Source organism: Stomoxys calcitrans, chromosome 4, assembly GCF_963082655.1.
Source record: "Stomoxys calcitrans chromosome 4, idStoCalc2.1, whole genome shotgun sequence".
In the NCBI taxonomy this organism is placed as follows: Eukaryota; Metazoa; Arthropoda; class Insecta; order Diptera; family Muscidae; genus Stomoxys; species Stomoxys calcitrans.
The window spans coordinates 100,270,010-100,294,366 of NC_081555.1; the positions used below are offsets into that span (position 1 = coordinate 100,270,010).

At 41.2% G+C, this 24,357-nt stretch overlaps 1 protein-coding gene across 1 annotated transcript; it reads right to left on the reverse strand.

The window, feature by feature from the left end:
• Window positions 1–719: 719 nt before the first annotated feature.
• Window positions 720–22,477, reverse strand: LOC106083217 (probable chitinase 10). The gene is made up of 9 exons (XM_013246106.2): window positions 22,167–22,477; window positions 21,842–22,097; window positions 16,379–16,590; window positions 15,906–16,304; window positions 9,762–9,883; window positions 3,337–3,613; window positions 3,017–3,269; window positions 1,243–1,460; window positions 720–1,191 (listed from the first exon to the last, which is right to left on the reverse strand). The coding sequence occupies exons 1-9, from the start codon at window positions 22,402–22,404 to the stop codon at window positions 794–796; spliced, it is 2,373 nt and encodes a 790-aa protein (XP_013101560.2). The 5' UTR covers window positions 22,405–22,477; the 3' UTR covers window positions 720–793.
• Between the last annotated feature and the right edge of the window lie 1,880 nt (window positions 22,478–24,357).

A 24,357-nucleotide genomic window follows, 5' to 3' on the forward strand; every position in this document is an offset into this window, starting at 1 on the left:
ATTGAAAACAATTAAGGATTTTGTAAGTAGCACGGAATTCCTAACTTAAAGTTTTCTTTTTAGACGTTACTTTCTAGTTTTTATAGCGCACAACAAGCCGATTACTGGCTTGGGTGTATGTCCATAGTGGCATCGGGCAGATAAATATCTGCACCCTCTTTTCAACCAAACCTAACCATTCCTGCAGAACTGATACGCTTGCTTATACACGTTCCTCAGTTAAAATAGGAAAGAACCTATCCGAACCGTTCAATATCACAGGAGGTTTCAGACACAGAGACAGCCTATCGTGTGATCTCTTTAATATCCTGCTGGAGACGATTATACGAGATGCAGGTGTGAATGGGTTTGCCAGTAAATGGAGATAAGATAAAGTGAATGATATCAACTCCCACAAAGCCCTGTAAACCCCATCAGATAAAGAGACTGGAGAAGTTGGTAACCACAATTTTAAGATAGTCAGCAACTTTATCTACCCCGGCACCGCCATAACCGAAACAAATGACACCAGTTTTGAAATTTGAATTAAAACTGGCTAACAGATGCTACTTTGAGGAGCAAAGTCACATTTCGACAGACGAAAATTGCACCATACAAGACTCTGATACTACCCCTGCTGTTGTATGGCTCCGAAGCATGGCTACTTACGAAAGCAGATGAGACAGTACTTGGAGTGTTTGAAGGAAAAACACTTCGTAAAATATTTGGACCAGTTTGCGTTGGTGGAGTTTAAAGATTTTGTAGCATTTATTGTTAAAATTTTAAAAATACAATTTTGTTTTTTTTTTCACTTTCACTCCTCCACAATCCATCTTTCATCGTCATTGAACTTTTTATGGACCATTCGCAATAACGGATATGACTCATCGCATATACCAAATACATCATCATTTTCTATGGTCCATATGCCAACACCACGCAGACTAGCCTTGTAAACAAATTGCATTTTTATGTCAATAGATTGACGAGACTCATAACCGGTCCAGGTATTGTTATTAATTAGAAATGTGGCCCCCACTTCTTCGGCATAACGGCTGCCAATGAGTTTTTCATCCAAACATATCTCATGATATGCCTTAACCCTTCGCTTGGACCAATGGCCGCGTCGATATGGAACATTATCATCTGATTTCATTATCAAAGAGCGGCCAATGAAGGCTATGCCCAAGAGTAACGTTTGAGGAGGGGTGCCTAAATTAAAACCATAGATTAAAATTTAGTATAGAGGAACTCTACTCTTACCATTTCCCAGCCAATAGGCCATGGAAGCAGCAATATTATGTCCCCCACTTTCATAGAGAGGTGCATGATACAAATCAACATTGGTATTGGAGTAGTTATAGGCCAAAACATTGATGTAATCGGCATTGGCCTTAAGATTGGGTGCATCATACCATAAGCGGGCATATTTGACATCACCTCTTACCGATATGCCAAATGTGAAATTGAAATCCATCATACTAAGGATAGAAAAAGAAACAAAGATTAAAAACAAGTAAAAATGTGCTAAGCTCGGACGGGCTGAATTTTGGGAACCCACCACCATGGTACCTGTAAAAAACTTTCACAAATGTATTTTACGTACCAAAAAGAGGGTGCAGATATTAATCCGCCCCATGCCACTATGGACATAAACCTAAGCAAGTAAGGCCAATGCAAATTTTGCCAATGAACATTCCACTAAGGAACAGGGGCAAACTTCTCACATATCAATGAGTGCAGTCCGATTTAAGTTTTTTAAGATCAATCATAAGGGATCTCCTTTTTATAGCCGATTCCGAACGGCGTATTGCAGTACTACACCTCTTTGGAGAGTAGTTTTACATGGCATAGTAACTCATAAATATTGCCAGCATTAGGAGGGGAAAACCACCGACGAAAATTTTTTTCTCATGGTCTCGCCAGGATTCGAACCCAGGCGTTCACCGTCAACGTTCAATCAAAACGAAATTTCAGCCATATTTACTAATTTTTATACCCTCCACCATAGGGTGGGGGGTATACTAATTTCGTCATTCTGTTTGTAACTACTCGAAATATTCGTCTGAGACCCCATAAAGCATATATATTATTGATCGTCGCGACATTTTATGTCGATCTAGCCATGTCCGTCCGCCTCTCCGTCCGTCTCTCCGTCCGTCTGTCCGTCCGTCTGCCCGTCCGTCCGTCTGTCGGTCGAAAGCACGCTAACTTCCGAAGGAGTATAGCTAGCCGCTTGAAATTTTGCACAAATACTTCTAATTAGTGTAGGTCGGTTGGTATTGTAAATGGGCCATATCGGTTCATGTTTTGATATAGCTGCCATATAACCCGATCTTGGGTCTTGACTTCTTGAGCCTCTAGAGTGCGCAATTCTTATCCGATTTGAATGAAATTTTGCACGACGTGTTTTGTTATGATATCCAACAATTGTGCCAAGTATGGTTCAAATCGGTCCATAACCTGATATAGCTGCCATATAAACCGATCTTGGGTCTTGACTTCTTGAGCCTCTAGAGGGCGCAATTCTTATCCGATTGGAATGAAATTTTGCACGACGTGATTTGTTATGATATCCAACAACTTTGCCAAGTATGGTTCAAATCCGTCCATAACCTGATATAGCTGCCATATAAACCGATCTTGCGTCTTGACTTCTTGAGCCTCTAGAGGGCGCAATTCTTATCCGATTGGAATGAAATTTTGCACGACGTGTTTTGTTATGATATCCAACAACTTTACCAAGTATGTTTCAAATCGGTCCATAACCTGATATAGCTGGCATATAAACCGATCTGGAATTTTGACTTCTTAAGCCTCTAGAGGTCACAATTATTATCCGATTTGCCTGAAATTTTGTACGACGAATTCTCTCATGACCATCCACATATGTGTATTATGTTCTGAATCGGGTATATAATATGCGGCCCGGCCGAACTTAGCACACTTTAACTTGTTGTTTTTTTCAAAATTCAACAATTGTTGAAAATTTGCGCAATCTCTAACCGAAGCTGTTAAGCGATGTCCTTTTACCTACCTCTCATACATTTCCCTGGTCAATGTGACAAAGTTCATTCTGTCTCTGGGAAGTGGACCCAAACGACGCCAATGCAACTCCACACCATGAAAGCCCAAATATTTGGTAAGTTGGATGACAAGCTTTATAAAGACTCCCCTGCCCTTCGGATTAGCTGCTATCTCAGAAAGACGAGCTGAATTATCACGAGGCCCACCAATAACAGCAATTAATTTCAGTTGGGGATGTTGCAATTTGTATCGGTCTATGTTGTCTAGGGAATATAAAGAGGAAAGAGTGGAATCATATTAAAAACAAATCCTTGGCGATAGGCTTCTTACCTGTTTTTGGCTTTCGCTTTAAGATCGATTTAATTTCTGCCACCTCAATGTAGGCAAAACTTAAATGTGTACAGTAAGAGTTATTAAAAGTGTCGAGCTTTAAATGCTTAAAGAAGCTTTTGCTTGATCTATAGTTGTAATGCCATAAGCCATGATAACAATTTATGATTGGCTTATAAGAGCTCGTTGTCGATAACTTAATGATGGATGCATCGCATGAGCAAGCGAATAACATCAATAGGCTTAGATACACCATGCTTAGACATTCGGGGAGCCACTAATAATGCCTGCTCCAACGATTGAGGTGAAATGTTCGCATCGATGCAGTTGTAATTTTCATACACAGCTCTGCAATGGGGGGTAGTGTGAGCGAGAAACCAAATTTTGGCTGTATACCTGCCTGGCAGGCCTTGTATTTGGGAGGGCACCTACGAGACTTTTTATACACACCACCATACCATAGGGGGTATACTAATCTAGCCATACCGTTTGAAATACCTCGAAATATTGCTCTGCGGCCCCATAAAGATTTTATATTTTTTATCGTCGCGAGATGGGCGATAGGTAAATACTCAAAAAGTATTTACCCGGTAAATTGGGTAAATACCCGGATATGAATCGTCTTACAAACGAACAACGCTTGCAAATTTTTGAATTTTATTATCAAAATGCGTGTTCTGTTAAGAAAGTTCATCGTATTCAAATCAGGGCAGCCGAGTCGACCAGAGTCGAGTTTTTGAGGTCGGAGTCGAAGTCGAAGTCGGAGTCGAAGTCGGAATCGAAGTCGGAATCGAAGTCGGAATCGAAGTCGGAATCGAAGTCGGAGTCGAAGTCGAAGTCGGAGTCGAAGTCGGAGTCGAAGTCGAAGTCGGAGTCTGAGTCGAAATCGGAGTCGAAGTCGGAGTCGAAGTCGGAGTCGAAGTCGGAGTCGGAGTCGAAGTCGGAGTCGAAGTCGGAGTCGGGCTATTGAGCCTTAGTCGGAGTTTGGTTCGGAGTACCGACTCCGAACCGCTCTCCGACTCCGGCTTAATACTTCGATTCCGACTTAGACCCCGACCCAGGGTGGGAGTTGAGACTCTGCACCCCTGGTTAAAATTGTGTTCAGCGACGAAGCTCAATGGGTGCGTAAATAAGCAGAATTGTCGATTTTGGAGAGAAGATCAGCCAGAAGCATTGCAAGAGCAACCAATGCATCCAGAAAAAGTCACAGTGTGGTGCGGTTTATGGGCTGGTGGCATCATTGGTCCGTACTTCTTCAAAGATAATGCGAATCGTAACATAACTGTAAATGGTGAGCGCTATCGTGAGATGATATCCAACTTTATTTTGCTCAAAATGCAAGAGGGTGACTTGCATGACATGTGATTTCAACAAGACAGTGCCACATGCCACACAGCACGCGCAACAATGGTCTTAGTGAGAGACGAGTTTGGTGAACATTTTATTTCACGTTCGCGACCGGTCAATTGGCAGCCTAGATCGTGCGATTTAAAGCCTTTAAACTATTTTTGGTGGGGCTATGTTAAAGCTCATGTCTATACAGGCAAGCCCGCTTCAATTGACGAGAAGACAACATTGCAGCACTTATTCTTGAGATACCGGCCGAAATATTGAAAAGAGTATGCCAAAATTGGTTTAAGCGGATGGAACATTTGAGGCGCAGTCGCGGTCAATATTTGAATGAAATAATCTTCAAACATTAAATTATATGGACCGAACTTTCGATTCGATTTCGATTTTTTATACAAAACTTTCCTATAGCTCTTAAAAAATCCCCCTTTGCATAGCCGCTATATAGACCAATCACCAGACTTAAAGTCATGAAACAAAAAATTTGGTCAGTTTGCATTCGATTTCGATACAATTTGGCTCTGTGCGTTCTGGTGGGGGCCTACGCATTTCTGTGAAGTGTGGTCCAGATCGGACCATATTTGTATATAACAGCCATTTAGACTGACCGCCCGATTTCCAGTTATAGGGTTTGAAGCCCATAAAAGATCAATTTATTACCTGATTTCGATGAAAATTGGCACAGTGAGTTCTGGAAGACCCCTACCCATTCCTGTGAAATGTGGTTCAAATCCGATCATATTTGGATATAGCTGTCATATAGACCGATCTTCTGATACAGGGTATTGAGCTCATAAGAGGACCATTTCACATCCGATTTCGATAAAATTTGCCACAGTGAGTTTTGGTAGACCCCAACCCATTCTTGTGAAATGTGGTTCAAATCCGATCATATTTGGATATAGCTGCCATATAGACCGATTTCCAATCATGGGGTATTGGGTCCATAAAAGTTTTATTTTTCATCCGATTTTAATGAAATTTGAAACAGCACGTTTTGTTACCCCTCTACACCTTCTCGTTGAATATCGTCCAGATCGGATCACATTTCGAGATATCTTCTATGTAGACCGATCTCCCGATATAGAGTTTTAGGCCCATAAAAAGGATCACTTTTTCATCGCATTTTGTTGAAATAGTCAGCTTTAGTACCCTTCTACACCTTTTTGTTGAATATCGCCCAGAACATATCATGTTTGGATAGAGTGTTGAGCCTATAAAAGGAGCATTTTTCATTCGATTTCGATACAATTTGAAACAGTGAGCTTTGGTACCCGTCTACATCCTTTTGTTGTATATCCTGCAGATTGAAGCATATTTGGATATATCCAAGAAGTCAAATCGAGAGATAGTTTTATATGGAAGCTATTGGGTTGCCCAAAAAGTAATTGCGTATTTTTTAAAAGAAAGTAAATGCATTTTTAATAAAACTTAGAATGAACTTTAATCAAATATACTTTTTTTCTAAAGCAAGCAAAAAGTCACAGCTGATAACTGACAGAAGAAAAAATGCAATTACAAAGTCACAAGCTGTGAAAAAATTTGTCAACGCCGACTATATTTTTGGGCAACCCAATATATTTGGTTATGAACCGATTCAAATCATACTTGGCTTGGAAGTTGGAGGCAATAGCAGAAATCATCGTGCACAATTTCAGCCAAATCGGAAAAGAATTGCGCCATACTAGTACTAGGGGCTCAAGAAGTATTATAGAAAGATCGGTTTATATGGGAGCTATATCAGGTTTTAGACCGATTGGGACCATGCTTGATTCATCTATTGAAGACGATAGGAAAAGTCATTGTGCAATGGTTCAATAAAATTGGACAAGAATTGCGCCGTTTATATGGGAGCTTTATCTAAGCGTGGACCGATTTGGCCCGTTTATATAATCCCAACCGACCAACATTAATGTTGTTCTTGTTGTAGCCACATATTCATGTGGAGGTGGCGATCCTCGTCAAGCTCCTGCAGGTGAGCAAGCTCGTACCGGTCCAAAGGACCGATAGTCGCGGAAACAGGGTAGCCATTGGTTTTTTACAAGCGCCAATAACTCGCGTTGTCATATGGTGCATCATAGGCATCATAGGCATTCAGTATTTCTGCAAGAGCCGGTACCGTTCGACCTCTCACTGAGACTTTCCGCTCGATACCGCTGATTGTCCGCGACTGCCGTTGCAGCTACTCCGTATGGAGCATTCCACCATTCGCAACCTGTGGGCGCACCCGGTAGCTCGCAGCTAAGCTTCTGTGGTAGCAATGAACACCACACAGATTGGACCTCAATGTTCCGACCTATGTGGTGCTCATAGCTATCCCCTGCCAGGACTAACATTAATAAAATGTAATTGTGCAAAATTTCTTTTCTCCTTGGAAAGTTAGATTTGATGTGTTATTGAAATCGTGTGCAAAGTTTCAATGCGCTATGTGGTTCGGGCGCCTCTTGGCAGGCGCCTAATATTGATCACCTCGGCATTTCGACAATTTGTTCGAGCTGTCAATAGCTCGATTTTCAAAATTCGTTTTTTGCTGAATAGTGCTCAAAAAAAGTCCGCTTGAGATATACAATATCTCCAATGGTTGCGGGGATACACGAGTTTTAATTTGTATTTATTGAAAATTTCTCCCACTGTGCCCACAGAATATCGAAGTTAGTATACCACCCTTCCTATGGGGGTGGGTATAATTGGAAATTTAAATGGAAAGAAGACAATGTACATATATGCAAGGCAACCCAGTCTAGAAAAAAAGGTCCTAAAACGGAGAAAAAAAACCGATTCGGACACAATGGGTCTCAAATCAAAAGTATTTGGGTGTAGAATATGAATCTTATATACAAATTTGGAACTAAAAGTTTTGTCGCCGCCTTCACATAAAAAAAATCACCAAATAGGCCAATATGGGGCTCAAATGAAAGATTTTCAATAGTGTGGTACAAATTTGATATTAATATCCACCTCATCCGTAAGAAACTATCAAACAGACTATTGCACTACAGGATCAAATGAAAGTTCTTTCTATGGAGGACATTGTGCCCAGTGATTGGCATGTCCGCTCTATGATGCCGAACGCCTGGATTTAAATCCTGGCGTGAACTTCTTTAAAATTTTTAGCGGTGGTTATTTCCTTACTAATGCAGGCTACATTTGTGTGGCATCCTTCGAAGTTAAAATTTTTCTACCAATTTGTGAACACGCCGGTCAAGCTCACCATAAAACAAGTAAAAAGGCGTTAAGTTCGGCCGGGCCGAACTTTGGATACCCATCACCTCGGGTATCTATATAAAGCACTTTTCATCAAAATCCAGTGAAATTTGCATACCTTTTGTCCCATAGCAGTTATATCGAAATATGATCCGATTTGGACCAAATACTAATAAGTACAAGTCAATGCTCAATTATGTATAACAAAATATTGGTCTTTTTAGTAGCTATATCTAAAAATAAACTGATCTGAACCATATACAACATGGATGTCGAAAAGCCTAACATAAGTTAATGAGTCAAATTTCAGTTAAATCGGATTATAAATGCGTCTTTTTGGGGACCAAGACTTTAAATCGAGATATCGGTCTATATGGCAGCTATATCCAAATATTGATCGATCTGAGTGAAATTGAAAAAGGATGTCGAAGGGCCTAACACAACTCACTGTCCCAAATTTCAGCAAAATCAGATAATAAGTGTGGCTTTAAGGGGCCTACGACACTAAATCAGAGGATCGGTCTATATGACAGCTATATCCAAATCTGGACCGATCTGCACCAAATTGACGAAGGATGTCGAGGGGCCTAACACAACTCACTGTCTTAAATTTCAGTAAAATCGGATGATAAATGTGGCTTTTATGGGCCTAAGACCCTAAATCGGAGGATCGGTCTATATGGCAGCTATATCCAAATCTGGACCGATCTTGGCGAAATTGACGGAGGATGTCGAAGGGCCTAACACAACTCACTGTCCCAAATTTCAGCAAAATCGGATAATAAATGTGGCTTTAAGGGGCCTACGACACTAAATCGGAGGATCGGTCTATATGACAGCTATATCCAAATCTGGACCGATCTGCACCAAATTGACGAAGGATGTCGAGGGGCCTAACACAACTCACTGTCTTAAATTTCAGTAAAATCGGATGATAAATGTGGCTTTTATGGGCCTAAGACCCTAAATCGGAGGATCGGTCTATATGGCAGCTATATCCAAATCTGGACCGATCTTGGCGAAATTGACGGAGGATGTCGAAGGGCCTAACACAACTCACCGTCCCAAATTTCAGCAAAATCGGATAATAAATGTGGCTTTAAGGGGCCTAAGATCCTAAATCTGAGGATCGGTCTCTATGGCAGCTATATCCAAATCTGGATCGGTCTGAGCCAAATTGAAGAGAGATGTTGAAGGGCTTAACACAACTCTCTATCCCAAATTTCAGCAAAATCGGATAATAAATGAGGCTTTTATGGGCCAAAGACCCTAAATCGTCGAATCGGTCTATATGGAGGCTATATCAAGATATAGTCCGATATAGCTCATCTTCGAACTTAACCTGCCTATGGACAAAAAAATACTCTGTGCAAAATTTCAGCTCAGTATCTCTATTTTTGAAGACTGTAGCGTGATTTCAACAGACAGACGGACAGACGGACGGACATGTCTAGATCGTCTTAGATTTTTACGCTGATCAAGAATATATATACTTTATAGGGTCGGAAATCGATATTTCGATGTGTTGCAAACGGAATGACAAAATGAATATACCCCCATCCTTCGGTGGTGGGTATAAAAAGAGGCCCCTTATAATTGAGATTAAACTTAAATCGAACTGCACTAAAAATGTTTATGGCAGTCCTTTTGTAGACTCACTTAGACAATTTGAAGTCCATTGTGATACCACAGTAGCGACATACCAAGGCCTCAGGTGGAAATCGAACCCACTACCCACGCACTGGCAATTCGAGTAGGCTACCGGGGCGGCTAGCTTCGCCATAATTTTGCAAAATATTCAAATTTTGGCGTAGTTCTCTTTTAATCAAAACGAAATTTTTGTTTTCCTCTGTTCCCACCAGGATTCTAACCCACTCTGTCAGAGGCATAAATGGACACGTTAAACTAATGGCATTTTGAGGTGTTACAAACAGAATGTCTAGATTGGCATACTCCCTTACTATGATGGTGGTTAACAGAAACCCCAATCCACCTAAAATAAAAGGCCCCGTATATTAACTTTTCCAATTTGATTGTGTGTAATGGAATCTTTGCTAAGATTTTTTGTTATGATAAGATGGATGTGCCTATGAATAATATTTTGCATTATTTTTTTTTCTTACGTGTGATTCCATATGAGTTCCCTCAAATGACTGGTTAATAAAAAGAAATCTGTAAATAAACAAGTAAAAGCCTACTAAATTAGGACGAGCCAAATCTCGGGTACCCACCACCATGGATTTCGCTAAAAATTTCCCCTTGTTATTACCAATCATATTGGGAATTGATTGCAGCTTCTATACTCTCAAGAAGTCATATTGGGGCATTGGTATTAAAGGGAGGGCAATTCGGATCCTACTTGGCACACATGCCGAAAGTCAAAACAGAAGGCTTTGTGCCAAAAATTGGGCCTTCTAGGGGCTCAAAAAGTCAAATCCGAAAATAGACCGATTAGGAACATATTTGACTTAGATTTTGAAAGTCAGAACCGAAGGCTTTGCGTCAAATTTCAGTCAAATCGGAAGACAATGTAAGCCTCTAGGGACTTAAGAAGTCTAAACTGGGGATCGGTTTACATGGGGGCTATATCCAAATGTGAACCGATATGGCCCATTTGAAATCCATCTCCACCACCACCACCACCTACATCGAAAAGAAGTATCTGTGCAAAATTTCAGGCGGATATCTTTATTCGTTCAAACGCTATCGCGATTTCGACAGACAGATAGACAGACGTGGCCTAATCAACTCAGCATATAGATTCTTTAAAGGGTCTCAGATCATTACTGAGAGGTGTTAGAAACACAATGAATAGGGAGACCCACCACCCACCCTATGGTGGTGCATATAAAAACCATTGGAACAATAAATTTCAATATTCGCAGAATATTTCATTCGGAATTAATCTCTGAAAATTAGAAAACCTGTAAAAGCGCGCTAAGTTCTGCCTGGCCGAATCTTATATACTCTCCATCATGGATAGCATTTATGAAGTTCTTTGTCCGATATCTCTTTGTAGCCAAACAATGTATAATGGATAAGTTGCAAATTTTGCTCATGAACATTCCACTAGGGAACAGCGATAAATTTCTCACATGTCAATGAGTGTAGTCCGATTCGAGTTTAAGCTCAATGATAAGGTGCCTCCTTTTTATAGCTGAGTCCGAACGGTGTGCCGCAGTCGATACCTCTTTGGAGAGACATTTTTACATGGCATAGTACCTCATAAATATTGCCAACATTAGGAGGTTTAAGGAGTTTTTGCTGATGGTATTGCCAGGATTCGAACCCAGGCGTTCAGGGTCAGGACCGGAGGACATGCTAACCTTTGCGCTACGGTGGCCTCCTGATTCATCTCACACAAATTGTTTTCTTGCCCATAGGCAGTTCAAAGATGAGTTATATCGGACTATATCTTGATATAGCCCCCATATAGACCGATTTGTCGATTTAAGGTTTAAGGCCCATTAAAGCTACATTTATTATCCGATTTCTCCGAAATTTGCCACAATGTTTTGCTTCTTTGTTCAGCTTCTCAACGTTCGTACTGAGTATGGTCGAGATCGGGCTTTATTTGGATATAGCTGCCATATAAACTGGTCTCCCGATTTAGGGTCTTGGGCCCATAAAAGGAGCATTTATCACCCGCATTCGCTGAAATTTTGCACAGTAGGCTCTGTTAGACCCTTCAACATTTGTGTTCAATATAGTCTCCATCGGTCTATATTTGGATATAGCTGCCATTTGGAACGATCTCCCGTTTTAAGGTCTTGAGCCCATAAAAGGCGCATTTTTACCCGATTTCGCTGAAATTCGGCATAAGAATCTATGTTGGGCTTTCTGACTTCCGTTATCTATATGGTTCAGATCGGTCTATAGTTGGATATAGGTTTCAAATATACCGATCTTCCGATTTTAGTCCTTGGACCCATAAAAGCATTGTTTATTACCCGATTTCGCTCAAATGTGACCAAGTGAGCTGTGTTAGGCCCTACGACATCCGCATTCAATATAGCCCCATCGGTCTATATATAGATATACCTGCCATATAGAACGATCTCCCGTTTTAAGGTCTGGGATCCATAAAAGGCGTACTTATTATCCGATATCGCTGTAATTTGGCATAGTGACCTATGTTAGGCTTTTCGACATCTGTGCCTTATATGGTTCAGATCGGCCCATATTTGGATATAGCTGCCATATTGACCAATAGCCTGTTTTAACAACTTGAACAGTGAATTGTATTTATTAGACCACTCGACGAACGTGCCGAGTTTGATCCAAATCGGACCATATTTAAAGATAGCTGCGATGGGTTCATAAATGATGCATTTTTCTCCGGACGAAAGGTGGTTGGGTATCCAAAGTTCGGGCCGACCAAACTTAATGTCTTTTAACGTGTTTTAAGTTGTGATTTTCCTAGTGATTCACAATTTTTTTTGTGAGTAGTGAATGATCTCTCATTTTTATACCCACCACCATAGGATGGGGGTACACTATTCTAGTCATTCCGATTGTAATACCTTGAAATATTGATGTGGGACCCCATAAAGTATATATTTTCTGGATCGTCTCGAAATTCTGAGTCGATCTAGCCATGTCCGTCCATTCGTCCGTCTGTTGAAATCGCGATAGCGGTCGAACGCGTTAAGCTTAGGTTAGGTTATGTTGAATGGGTTGCCCACCAAAGGTGAGTTCACTCGGAGGCCGGTTTGGCCCATTGTGCTACCCTAGAGAGAAAAAGGGAAGACAAAGAAAGTGTGAGACCACGGACTAGAGGTTATACACGAATAAAAGAAAAGACAGGAGGAGCGGAGAACCCGAGCGGGTGGGTGAAGAACCGCCAGTCCCTAAGCAAACATGGATCTACCTACGCCGGAGCTTGTGGCACCCCCCATCGGAACCATCTTTTCCTCAACCAACCTCAGGAGACATACCAGAGATACGGTTGGCAAGTTCACCCATAATGACAGAAGACACGACTCCCCAGAAAGGAGAGCCTACGTCTCTGCAAACCCGGACAGAACTACAGAAAGTGCTCAATAGTCTCCTTCGCATCCTCATCGAGGCGACTCCTACAGAAGTCATTGTGCGGTATCCCCATGCGCGCCGCCATGCGGCCTATGGCACAGTGTCCGGTTATGACTCTTGTCTAGGTACTCATCGAACTCTTATCGAACGCCAGCAACTCCTTCGTCCTCCCCTGGTCGATGACTGGCCATAGCGCCTTCGCAGTCCAGCAACCATCCACCGAGTCCCACTTCGCTACCGACGCCGTCCTGGTCATCCCCTCTACTGTGTTCAGTAGCTCAACGAAAGGCACGTAGGCCAGACCGATGACAGGTCCGCCCAGCGCAGACGAACCCCTCCTGGTGCACTTGTCCGCCCTCTAATTCCCTGGAATTCCCTCATGCCCAGTAACCCATGTCAGCGTCACATCGTGGGTCCGGAGCCTATCCAGGGATTCCAAACAGTCCGCCACGCATCTCGAACTCACCATCCTCGACCCCAAGGTCTTGAGCGCCGCCATTCTGTCCACATAAATGCTGAGTTTCGAGGGCGGTAAGCCCCTTACCAGAATTTCTCTTGCGGCCACTGCAATGGCACAGACCTCTGCCTGAAAGAGCGTACACTCGTCCGGCAGTCTCAAAGACATACTGATATTGAGTGCATCAGAGTAGACCCCCAATCCAGTCCCTGACTCCATCTTGGAGCCATCTGTGTAGATCGAGGTCTCATCCTCCTCAAGTACACCATTCGCCCTCCATTCGACCCTCTCAGGAAATCGAATCGCGAAGTGCCAGGACTGAGGAGGATCTCCGACTAGATCCTCCTCAGTTCACACTCCGTAAAGCTAGCCGCTTAAAATTTTGCTCACATGCTTAATATTGATGTAGGTCGTTGGGAATAGCAAATGGGACATATCGGTTCAGGTTTGGATGTAGCTTCCATTAAAAGCGATTATCCGATTTTACTTCTTGAACCCCTAGAAGCCGCAATTTTTGTCCGATTTGGCTATAATTTTGCATGTGGCGTTCTGTTGATTTCAAATAAATGTGCTAGGAATGGTCCAAATCAGCTTATAGCCTGATATAGCTCCCATTTAAACCGATCTCCAGATTTGACTTCTTGAGCCTCTCGAAGTCGCAATTTTTGTTTGATTTTGGAATGAAATTTTGCACATAATGTTTTGTTATGACTTTTAACAATTGTGCCCAGTACGATTCAAATCGGTCTATAACCTGATAAAGCTCCCATATAAGCCGATTTTCCGATTTGACTTCTTGAGCTTCTGGAAGCCTCAATTTTCATCCGATTTGGCTGAAATTTTGCACATACTGTAATTCTATGACTTTCAATATTTGTACCAAGTACGGTCCAAATCGGTATATAACCTGATATAGCTTCCATATAAACCGATCTACCGATTTTACTTCTTAAGCCCTTACAAGCCACAATTTTTGTCCGATTTGGCTGAAATTTTGCATGTGGTGTCCTGTTATGACTTCCAACAACTGTGCCAAGTACGGTTCAAATCAGTCTTTAACCCGATATAGCTCCCATATGACTCCCGATTTGACTTCTTGAGCCCCTGGAAGCTGCAATTTGTAACCGATTTGGTTGAAATTGAGAATGTGGTGTTTTTTCATGACTTCCAACAACTGTACCAAATACGGTCTAAATGAGTCTATAACCTGATATAGCTCCCATACAAACCGATCTCCCGATGTTACTTCTTGAGCCCCTGGAAGCCGCATCTTTCGTCCGATTTGCCTAAAATATTGCATGTGGTGTTCTGTTATGACTTCCAACAACTGTGCCAAGCACCGTCCAAATCGGTATAGAACCTGATATAGCTCCCATATAAACCGATCTCCCGATTTGACTTCTTGAGCTCCTGGAAGCCTCAATTTTCATCCGATTTGGCTGAAATTTTGCACATACTGTAATTCTATGATTTTCAATATTTGTGCCAAGTACGGTCCAAATCGGGCAATAACCTGATATAGCTCCCATATAAACCGATCTCCCAATTTGACTTCTTAAGCCCTTACAAGCAGCAATTTTTGTCGGATTTGGCTGAAATTTTGCACGTGGTGTCCTGTTATGACTTCCAACAACTGTGCCAAGTACGGTTCAAATCAGTCTTTAACCCGATATAGCTCCCATATAAACCGATCTCCCGATTTGACTTCTTGAGCCCCTGGAAGCTGCAATTTGTAACCGATTTGGTTGAAATTGAGAATGTGGTGTTTTTTCATGACTTCCAACAACTGTACCAAATACGGTCTAAATGAGTCTATAACCTGATATAGCTCCCATACAAACCGATCTCCCGATGTTACTTCTTGAGCCCCTGGAAGCCGCATCTTTCGTCCGATTTGCCTAAAATATTGCATGTGGTGTTCTGTTATGACTTCCAACAACTGTGCCAAGCACCGTCCAAATCGGTCTATAACCTGATATAGGTCCCATATAAACCGACCTCCCGATTTGACCTCTTGAGCCCCTGGAAGCCGTCATTTTTGTCCGATTTGCATGTAGTGTTCTGTTATGACTTCCAACAACTGTGTCAAGTACGGTTCAAATCGGTCTTTAACCAGATATAGCTCCCATATTTTAGCCGAATCCATGGTGGTGGGTACCCTAGATTCGGCCCGGCCGAACTTAGCACGCTTTTACTTGTTCTTCTTTTTTTGGATTTTTTGGTGTATCGTTATTTTTTCGTGAATCCAAATTTTTTGTTGCCAGTCTTGCCATTGTTTCCTCTCAAACCAAGAGGTTTGAGGGGAACTCTTGTCGGGTTTGTTAGCTCATAGTGACATTCCCAAGTGAGTAACAATGAACAAGTTTCTCATACTGAAACACACACAACTAATAAGTCATCCCTTCCCCAATTTAAAGCTATTTTTTATTTATTTTTAATATTTTTGAATTCTCTCCATAGATCACAATTCCTTTATGGCTCACAGCTTGTTATCAGGCCCTGCTTACATTTCAATGTTTCTCTCAACCATCATAATCCAGCTCGCAACTCATTCTCTCATGAATCAAACGCATAAGGGGATAACTCTGACCGCACCCACCCACAAAGTCATCGTGTTCCAATAGCCAAACGGCTATACCTCCAAGACCCAATTCGTATACGTAATCTGTCTTGACTGCAAGTGTCATGGGACTTTCAAAGCTCTCAAAAATACCACCATATTTGATATAAGTTGCTTCCAAATGCTTCTGATACCAAAACTCCGTTTCCTCCAGCAACGAGCATAGACCGTTATAACTTATCTGCCGATATGGGGCGCTTTGGTAAAGTTTAACAACGTTTTTACCCGAAGAGCGTTCCTTTTTCTTTACAATATAGCCGTTGCTAAAAAAAGCCACTCCCAAGAGTAATTTTGAGGCGGGGGCACCTAGGGAAAAAATTTGCGTATATAATTTTGTCTTTAGAGAGGACCTTAACTCTAATTGAACTCAACAAACATACTCTTATTTTGAAGCAAATATTTCATAGTTTCTTGTACACTGTTCTCTTTGTCCTTGTGGAAGGGAGCATGATAAAAGGTATCGGTATAGTTAAAGGCCATAACATTCACGTAATCCACCTCTTTCCACAGGTCTGTAATTTTGGACCATTGCTGCATGTCCTTGAGTTCACCCTTCAGCGAGATGCTCAAGGAAAAGTTAAAGGCCTTCACTCTAAGAGGAATATGAAACAAAAGATAAAACTTACAAAAATTTTTATAAAAGAGTAAAAAATAATAAAAATTGTATCTTAAAACAAGCAAAAGCGTGCTAAGTTCGGCCGGGCCGAATCTCATATACCCTCCACCATGGATCGCATTTGTCGAGTTCTTTTCCCGGCATCTCTTCTTAGGCAAAACAGGATATAAGAAAAGATTTGCTCTGCTATTAGAGCGATATCAAGATATGGTCCGGTTTGGACCACAATTAAATTATATGTTAGAGACCTGTGTAAAATGTCAGCCAATTCGAATAAGAATTGCGCCCTTTGGGGGCTCAAGAAGTAAAATAGAGAGATCGATTTATATGGGAGCTGTATCGGGCTATAGACCGATTCAGACCATAATAAACACCTATGTTTATGGTCCTGAGAGAATCCGTCGTACAAAATTTCAGGCAAATCGGATAATAATTGCGCCCTCTAGAGGCTCAAGAAGTCAAGATTCCAGATCGGTTTATACGACAGCTATATAAGGTTATGGACCGATTTAAACCATACTTGGCGCAATTGTTGGATATCATAACAAAACACGTCGTGCGAAATTTCATTCCAATCGGATAAGAATTGCGCCCTCTAGAGGCTCAAGAAGTCAAGACCCAAGATCGGTTTATATGGCAGCTATATCAAAACATTGACCGATTTGAACCATACTTGGCACAGTTGTTGGATATCATAACAAAAAACACGTCGTGTAAAATTTCATTCCAATCGGATAAGAATTGCGCCCTCTAGAGGATCAAGAAGTCAAGACCCAAGATCGGTTTATACGGCAGCTATATCAGGTTATGGACCGATTTAAACCATACTTGGCGCAATTGTTGGATATCATAACAAAACACGTCGTGCGAAATTTTATTCCAATCGGATAAGAATTGCGCCCTCTAGAGGCTCATGAAGTCAAGACCCAAGATCGGTTTATATGACAGCTATATCAAAACATTGACCGATTTGAACCATACTTGACACAGTTGTTGGATATCATAAGAAAACACGTCGTGCGTAATTTCATTCCAATCGGATAAGAATTGCGCCCTCTAGAGGCTCAAGAAGTCAAGACCCAAGATCGGTTTATATGGCAGCTATATCAAAACATGGACCGATATGGCTCATTTACAATACCAACCGACTTACACTTATAAGAAGTATTTGTGCAAAATTTCAAGCGGCTAGCTTTACTCCTTCGGAAGTTAGCGTGCTTTCGACAGACAGACGGACGGACGGACTGTCGGACGGTCAGACAGACGGATCGACATAAAATGTCACGACGATCAAGAATATATATACTTTATGGGGTCTCAGACGAATATTTCGAGTAGTTACAAACAGAATGACGAAATTAGTATACCCCCCATCCCATGGTGGAGGGTATAACAAGTCAAAGCGTGCGAAATTCGGCCGGGCCGAATCTTGGGAACCCACCACCATGGTTTCTGCTAAAATAGGGGAGATATATCTGGTTATTTACCGATTTGGACCGTACTTGGCACAGTTGTTGAGAGTCATAACAGAGCACAATGTGCAAAATTTCAGCCAAATCAAACCAAAAATTAAAGCTTCCAGGGGCTCAAGAGGACAGGTGGGGAGATCGGTTTATATGGGAGCTATATCAGGTTCTTGACCGATTTAGACCGTAATTAACACAGTGGTTGGAAGTCACAACAGAACACTAAATACAAAGCCAAATCGGATGAAAATTGCGGCTTGTAAGGGCTTGAGAAGTCAAATCGGGAGATCGGTTTATATGAGAGCTATATTCAAATCTGAACCGATATGTCCCATTTGCAATACCCAACGACCTACATGAATATTAAGTATCTGTGCAAAATTTCAAGCAGCTAGCTTTACACGTTTGACCGATATCGTGATTTCGACAGACTGACGGACCGACATGGAGATATCGCCTCTGATGTATATACTTTATGGGGTCTTAGACGAATATTTCGAGGTGTTACAAACCGATTTCCCGATTTAACTTATTGATTTGACTTGTCCGACTTGGCTTAAATTTTGCTTGTGGTGTTCTGTTAAGACTTCCAACAATTGTGCCAAATCAGTATATAACCTGATATTGCTCCCATGTAAACCGGTCTCTCCATCATCCTTGTTTGGTTCCTAGAATCTTGAATTTTTACTGGTTTGACAGAATTTTGGTATGTAGCATCAAATTATGCCCTTCAACTAAATTTAGTTTAGTTATATTCTCCAGCATAGGATGGGGGTATACTGCCTTCCCTATTCCGTTTGTAACACCTAGATTTATCGATCTTAGACCCCAGAAGGTATATATATCCTTGATCGTCTTGACATTCTATGTCGATCTAGCCATGCCCGTCCGTCTGTTTGTCTGTGGAAAGCACACTACCTTTCGAAGGAATAGAGCTAGGCGCTTAAAATATTGCACAAATACCTCCGATTACTGTAGCTTGGTTGGGTTTGTAAATGGGCCGTATCGGTCTTTATTTCGATATAGCTCCCATATAAGCCGATCTCCAGATTTTTGTTCTTGAGCCTCTAGAGGGCCCAATTCTTCCTCAATTTCGCTGAAATTTTGCACAATGACTTCTCCATCGACGTCCAACTTATGTGCTACGTATGGTTCAAAAAGGCCCAAAAGCCTGATATAGCTCCCATATAAACCTATTTCTAGATCGGACTTGGCTGAAATTTGGTACTACGACTTCTTCTAAGAGATTTAATGTATGTACCAAATATGGTTTGAATCGGTCTTAAACCTGATATAGTTCCCATATAAACCGATATCCCGATTTTACGTCTTGAGCCTCTGGAGGACGTAATTCTTAACCGATTTTGCTGAAATTTGGCACAGTCAAAAACAGCCTGAATCGGTCTATAACCTGGTCTAGCTTCCATATAAAGCAATCTCCCCATTTGACTTATAAAGTCCCTCTAGAACGAAATTCTTATCCGATTTGGTTGAAAAGTTGCTCAATGGGATCTACTTTTGTCTTTAACATCCAAGCCAAGTATGGCCCGAATAGGTTTATTACCTGACGTAGCTCCAGTAGCAATTCTTATCGATTATCTTTTGTTTGCCTATTAAGAGATACCGGGCAAAGAACTTGACAAATGCGATCCATGGTGGAGGGTATATAAGATTCGGTTCGGCCGAACATAGCACGCTTTTACTTGTTTCTCCTAAAATAATTTCACCATTTCAGACATATTTCCCATTTGAGGAAATGTTGCAGTTATATTTCCCCATTTTAACTAATTTCAGGATTTTTTTGTATCTCTTTGGAGACTAGCTCAATGATCGGAGAGTTTTCTTTGCAAATGGAAAAGGGAAGCCATAGATCGCTATACACACCAACCCCTATGGGACGCGTTGCGTAATTTGGTTTAGAATAACTCGTCAGTCATATTGGGTGTGAATGTTTCAAAGGGCTTCCATGGGTATGTTATACTTTTACCGAATTTATTGGTAAAACGCCTCTATCATATAAATACCACATTAACCACGCTCGACAACCCTGTCTATTAGCTGTACTTTTTCCCAATGCATGTGTTTTTGTGTAACGGCAGATTTTTTGGCTACAGAATTTCACTACTCCCAAGGTATACACATGATTCTGTGCATCTGTTGGAAGTTGTATCGATGGCTTCGAATGCTAGGAATAACGGTAACGGCTCTTGCTGTTGCTCCGTGTGCCCAGGTTCAAATCCCCACCGAGCTCTGCCGATTTTTTTTAATTTTTCAATTTTTTTTGCCTATTTGGGCGAAGATCTTTAAGTTTTACATTCCTTGTTTGATACTCTTTCGAGACGAGCTCAATGATCGGAGATTTTTCTTTGCAATTGGTAAAGGAAAGCCAGTGATCGCTACACATACCAAAAACTGTGGGACGCGTTTGGTTTTGAATTACTCATCAGCCATATTAGGTGTGAAGGCTTCAGGGGGCCATACGTTGGTATGTTTTACCTGTACCGAATTTATTAGGGATATTTTTACATTTTTGGGAATACGATTTTGCGGGGATATATTCCAAAATATCTGATCATTTTAGTCATATAGGTAACCTCAGTAGCCGAGTTGGTAGCGTCCTCGGAATACCAGTGCGGGGGTCGTGGGTTCGATTCTAACCAGAGGCCTTTTCCATCCCTGCCTTTTCCATTCCTGCCTTTTCAGACGTATTTCTCCATTTAAGTGATTTTTTTGTAAAATTTCACACAACTCGATACCACCTCCATAGTATCACACACCCCCTCCATAGTATCACACAACCCACCTCCATAGGATGGAACATACTAATCTAGTCATTACGTTTGTAACACCTCGAAATATTCGTCTGAGACCCCATAAAGTATTGGGTTGCCCAAAAAGTAATTACGAATTTCTCATATAGTCGGCGTTGACAAATTTTTTCACAGCTTGTGACTCTGTAATTCCATTCTTTCTTCTGTCAGTTATTAGCTGTTACTTTTGGCTTGATTTAGAAAAAAAGTATAAAAAAAGGTATATTTGATTAAAGTTCATTCTAAGTTTTATTAAAAATGCATTTACTTTTTTTTTAAAAAATCCGCAATTACTTTTTGGGCAACCCAATATATACATTCTGGATCGTCTCGCCATTCTGAGTCGAACTAGCCAGGTCCGTCCGTCTGTCGAAATCACGATAGTGGTCGAACGTGTAAAGCTAGCCTCTTGAAATTTTGCACAGGTACTTTATAATGAGGAAGGTCAGGATAAAAAACGGGTCATATCGGTTCAGATTTGGATATAGCTGCCATAAAAACCGATCTCCCGATTTGACTTCCTGAGCCCCTGTAAGCCGCACTTTTCGTCCGATTTGACTGAAATTTTGCACATAGTGTTCTGTTATGACTTCCAACTACTGTGCCAAGTATTGTTTAAATCGGTCAAGAATCTCGTATTTTGGATTTTCTGGAATTCGGCATTTTCTGCATTTTTTTATGCCAAAGAAATCCCGTCTTTCCCCACTTGAGGAAACTTTTGTCAAATTTTTGGGAGTTCAACCATCGCTAACTTCTCCCATATAAGGGAATTTAAAGGACTTTTTGTCAAATTTTTGCCAATTCGAGTTTTTGTATTTTAAAAAATCTCAACTTTTCAAAGATATTTCTCCATTTGAGGGAATTTTTGGAGATTTTTTTCTCAAAATTGTGGAACATCATCTATTTCTGTAATCTCATTTTGCTTAACTTAAACTATAGCCTCTTACTTACGCATTTCCCAAATTAGAAAGAAGTGTATTCAATAAATAGGCTTCACCATCATATCGACCTACATTGGGCCAAAATAGATCAACTCCATCAAAGCCATATTCGATAAGCAATGTCAAAACAGAAAATATAAAAATTTCCCGTTTGATTTCATCTACTGCTATGTTAATAAAATTTGTTTTTGGCCCACCAACAACAGCAATGATTGACTTCAAGTAGGAACTTTTCCGTTTCAAAGTCATGGCTCGTTTACTTGCAACTGCAGGACAATGAGTGAGGGCATGTGTAAGGCAACAATAGTACAATGGAATATTTCACCATATCTTACCGATATTGGCATCATTTGGGTTATTTAAGGCATCCAATGACCCATTGCTGGCCACATCAAAGTAGACACAACTCAAGTGAGTACAAAAATTGGCATTCAACGATTCGAGTTTAAATTGTGAGCTTTCTTGCACTACAGCCCAAGAGCCAAAATAGCAATTAATTATTTTGTTGGCCTCATCTGCAGCTCCCACAAAGGCAAAGATAGCCAGTGTTAGCAGATAGTTGAAGTTTTGCATAGCCGAAACGAACGAAAACACTATGCAACGATGCTAATGAGACAACTAAACACTACGTTAAGGATAAATTTTGTAATTTTAAATTTTAGAAATTTAATAAAAGAAAATGACTCTATGCAAATTAAAGGCCCCCCTCCCAAATAACCGTCTCGAATGTGTCTGAAGGTGTGACATGGAATATTTTATAAAATTTTTCGGTCGAGAAATAAGTGTCTATGAATAATATTTGGGTTTTTTGTAACGTTTTGTTCCATATTGAGTTCCAATTAAAGATAAATAAATCGGTGGGGCATAGATTGGCATTTCCTTCTACGATGCTGAACGCACGGCTTCGCTTTCACAGGCCTACCTGCCGTGGAGGATCCTCTGGTATACTCGTATGTTCTTTCATTCACCAGAATACCGATGTGTCGGGGAACCCAGGCCAACGCAACGCCATGAGTCCCTGTTGCCGAGACCTCCCTTCGGCCTCAGCATCAGGTAGTCTGAAACCCTCCTCAGACTACCCTTGTATCCTGAATGGAGGAGTGGCTTTTTACGCCTTCTCTCAGACCTCCCTTTGGTCTCGGCAACAGGTAGTCTGAAACCCTTATCAGCCTACCTTTGCATCCTGAATGGAGCAGTGGCCTTTTACGCCTTCTCTCAGACCGCTAAGTGCCTTTACCCTAAGCGCTTTCTATGCGGCACATCGCCGAAAGGAAGCATCATTAAAATATGGATCGATTCGTCCATGGATTGGGCTGGCAGTTTACTCCGAATTTGAGAAAAATTGGAGTAAAAATATGGGTTCCAGATCCAAAATACCAAAAAATCGGGGGTACGTTCGTATGGGACCTGCACCTAATGGACCCATCTGGAACATGTTTGGCACAGTTATAGATAGTTATAATAAAACTCCCCGTTCCAAATGTTAGCCAAAATCGGATGAAAATATGTATTTTATAAGCATAAGTTTTTTAATTCGTAGATTGGTATAGCTGCCATGCTGAAAGCCTATGTCCTCCATTATAAATATCTAGAAAATTGTTTACCTCTCATATAAAAACGAGTAAAAATTTGTGAATTTATTTCCATTATCTTGGCGTTTGGCCCACTGTGCGACGTGGTACGCATATGCAATCAGTCTCACGCCATCTCCGTTGAGGTCCAATAGGACTTCGTTTATCCCTGGATACCAATCGGCGAGAGCACCCCGCCTTGCGGCGGCAACGATCGACCCTTTCTCCACGTTGTTAAATGCCCATTCAATATCAAGGAAGGCCTTCATCGTGTACTCCTTCTGTTGGAAAAACATCTCGACCTCTCGTACAACTTCATGTAGGACCGTCTCCACCGACTTCCCCTTGAGGTATGCATGTTGTGCGCCACTGTAATTATCCGGTGTCAGTCAGAGAACTGCATGCGCCCAAAATTTGGCAGTCAATAGCCACTTTGGTCAAAGCAATTGCCTGTTACGCATGCCACCTTAAAATAAAGTAAGCTAGAAACACACGCACATATACAACAGAGTGAAATAAGGCCGAAAGTGTGCATGGGAATGTGTTTTTCAACTTGGTCGTCGGACATCGTGTGTTGTTTGCTAATGAAATGAGTGTCATATGAAGCCAAAGCAAGCAGAGCAATGAAACATCAAGTGTTGTTGAGAGGCATAAATATACTCTGTTGTTTTTTTGCACTTGCTTTTTTATTTGTGGGTGAGAATTGTTTTTGCCAGTGAGGTACGTGCTGTCAGTCTCCGTCTGTGCAAAAGTGACAGACTTACCCAAGCCATTACAAAGCACGCAAATAAATTTCCGCTCTCATAACTTTGAACGATAACTGTGTGTGTGAGTGTCTTCTATTCAGTTACTGTCAACTCACGAGGGCTCAGAGTATTGCTGAAAATGTAAAATACGGCCAGCAATCATTTTATGCTCTTCAGCAAAAACACTTACAATTTAATGAGTATTTTAT

What these genes read in the sequence shown, in the direction of transcription:
- LOC106083217 (XM_013246106.2), bottom strand. Translation starts at nt 22,404, where the DNA reads ATGCAAAACTTCAACTATCTGCTAACACTGGCTATCTTTGCCTTTGTG. An exon ending in ATATTTGCTTCAAAATAAGA is followed by an intron (nt 16,305 to 16,378) that starts GTATGTTTGTTG and finishes TTTTTTCCCTAG; the next exon opens with GTGCCCCCGCCTCAAAATTA. An exon ending in TTGCGAGCTGGATTATGATG is followed by an intron (nt 9,884 to 15,905) that starts GTTGAGAGAAAC and finishes CTTTTATTTTAG; the next exon opens with GTGGATTGGGGTTTCTGTTA.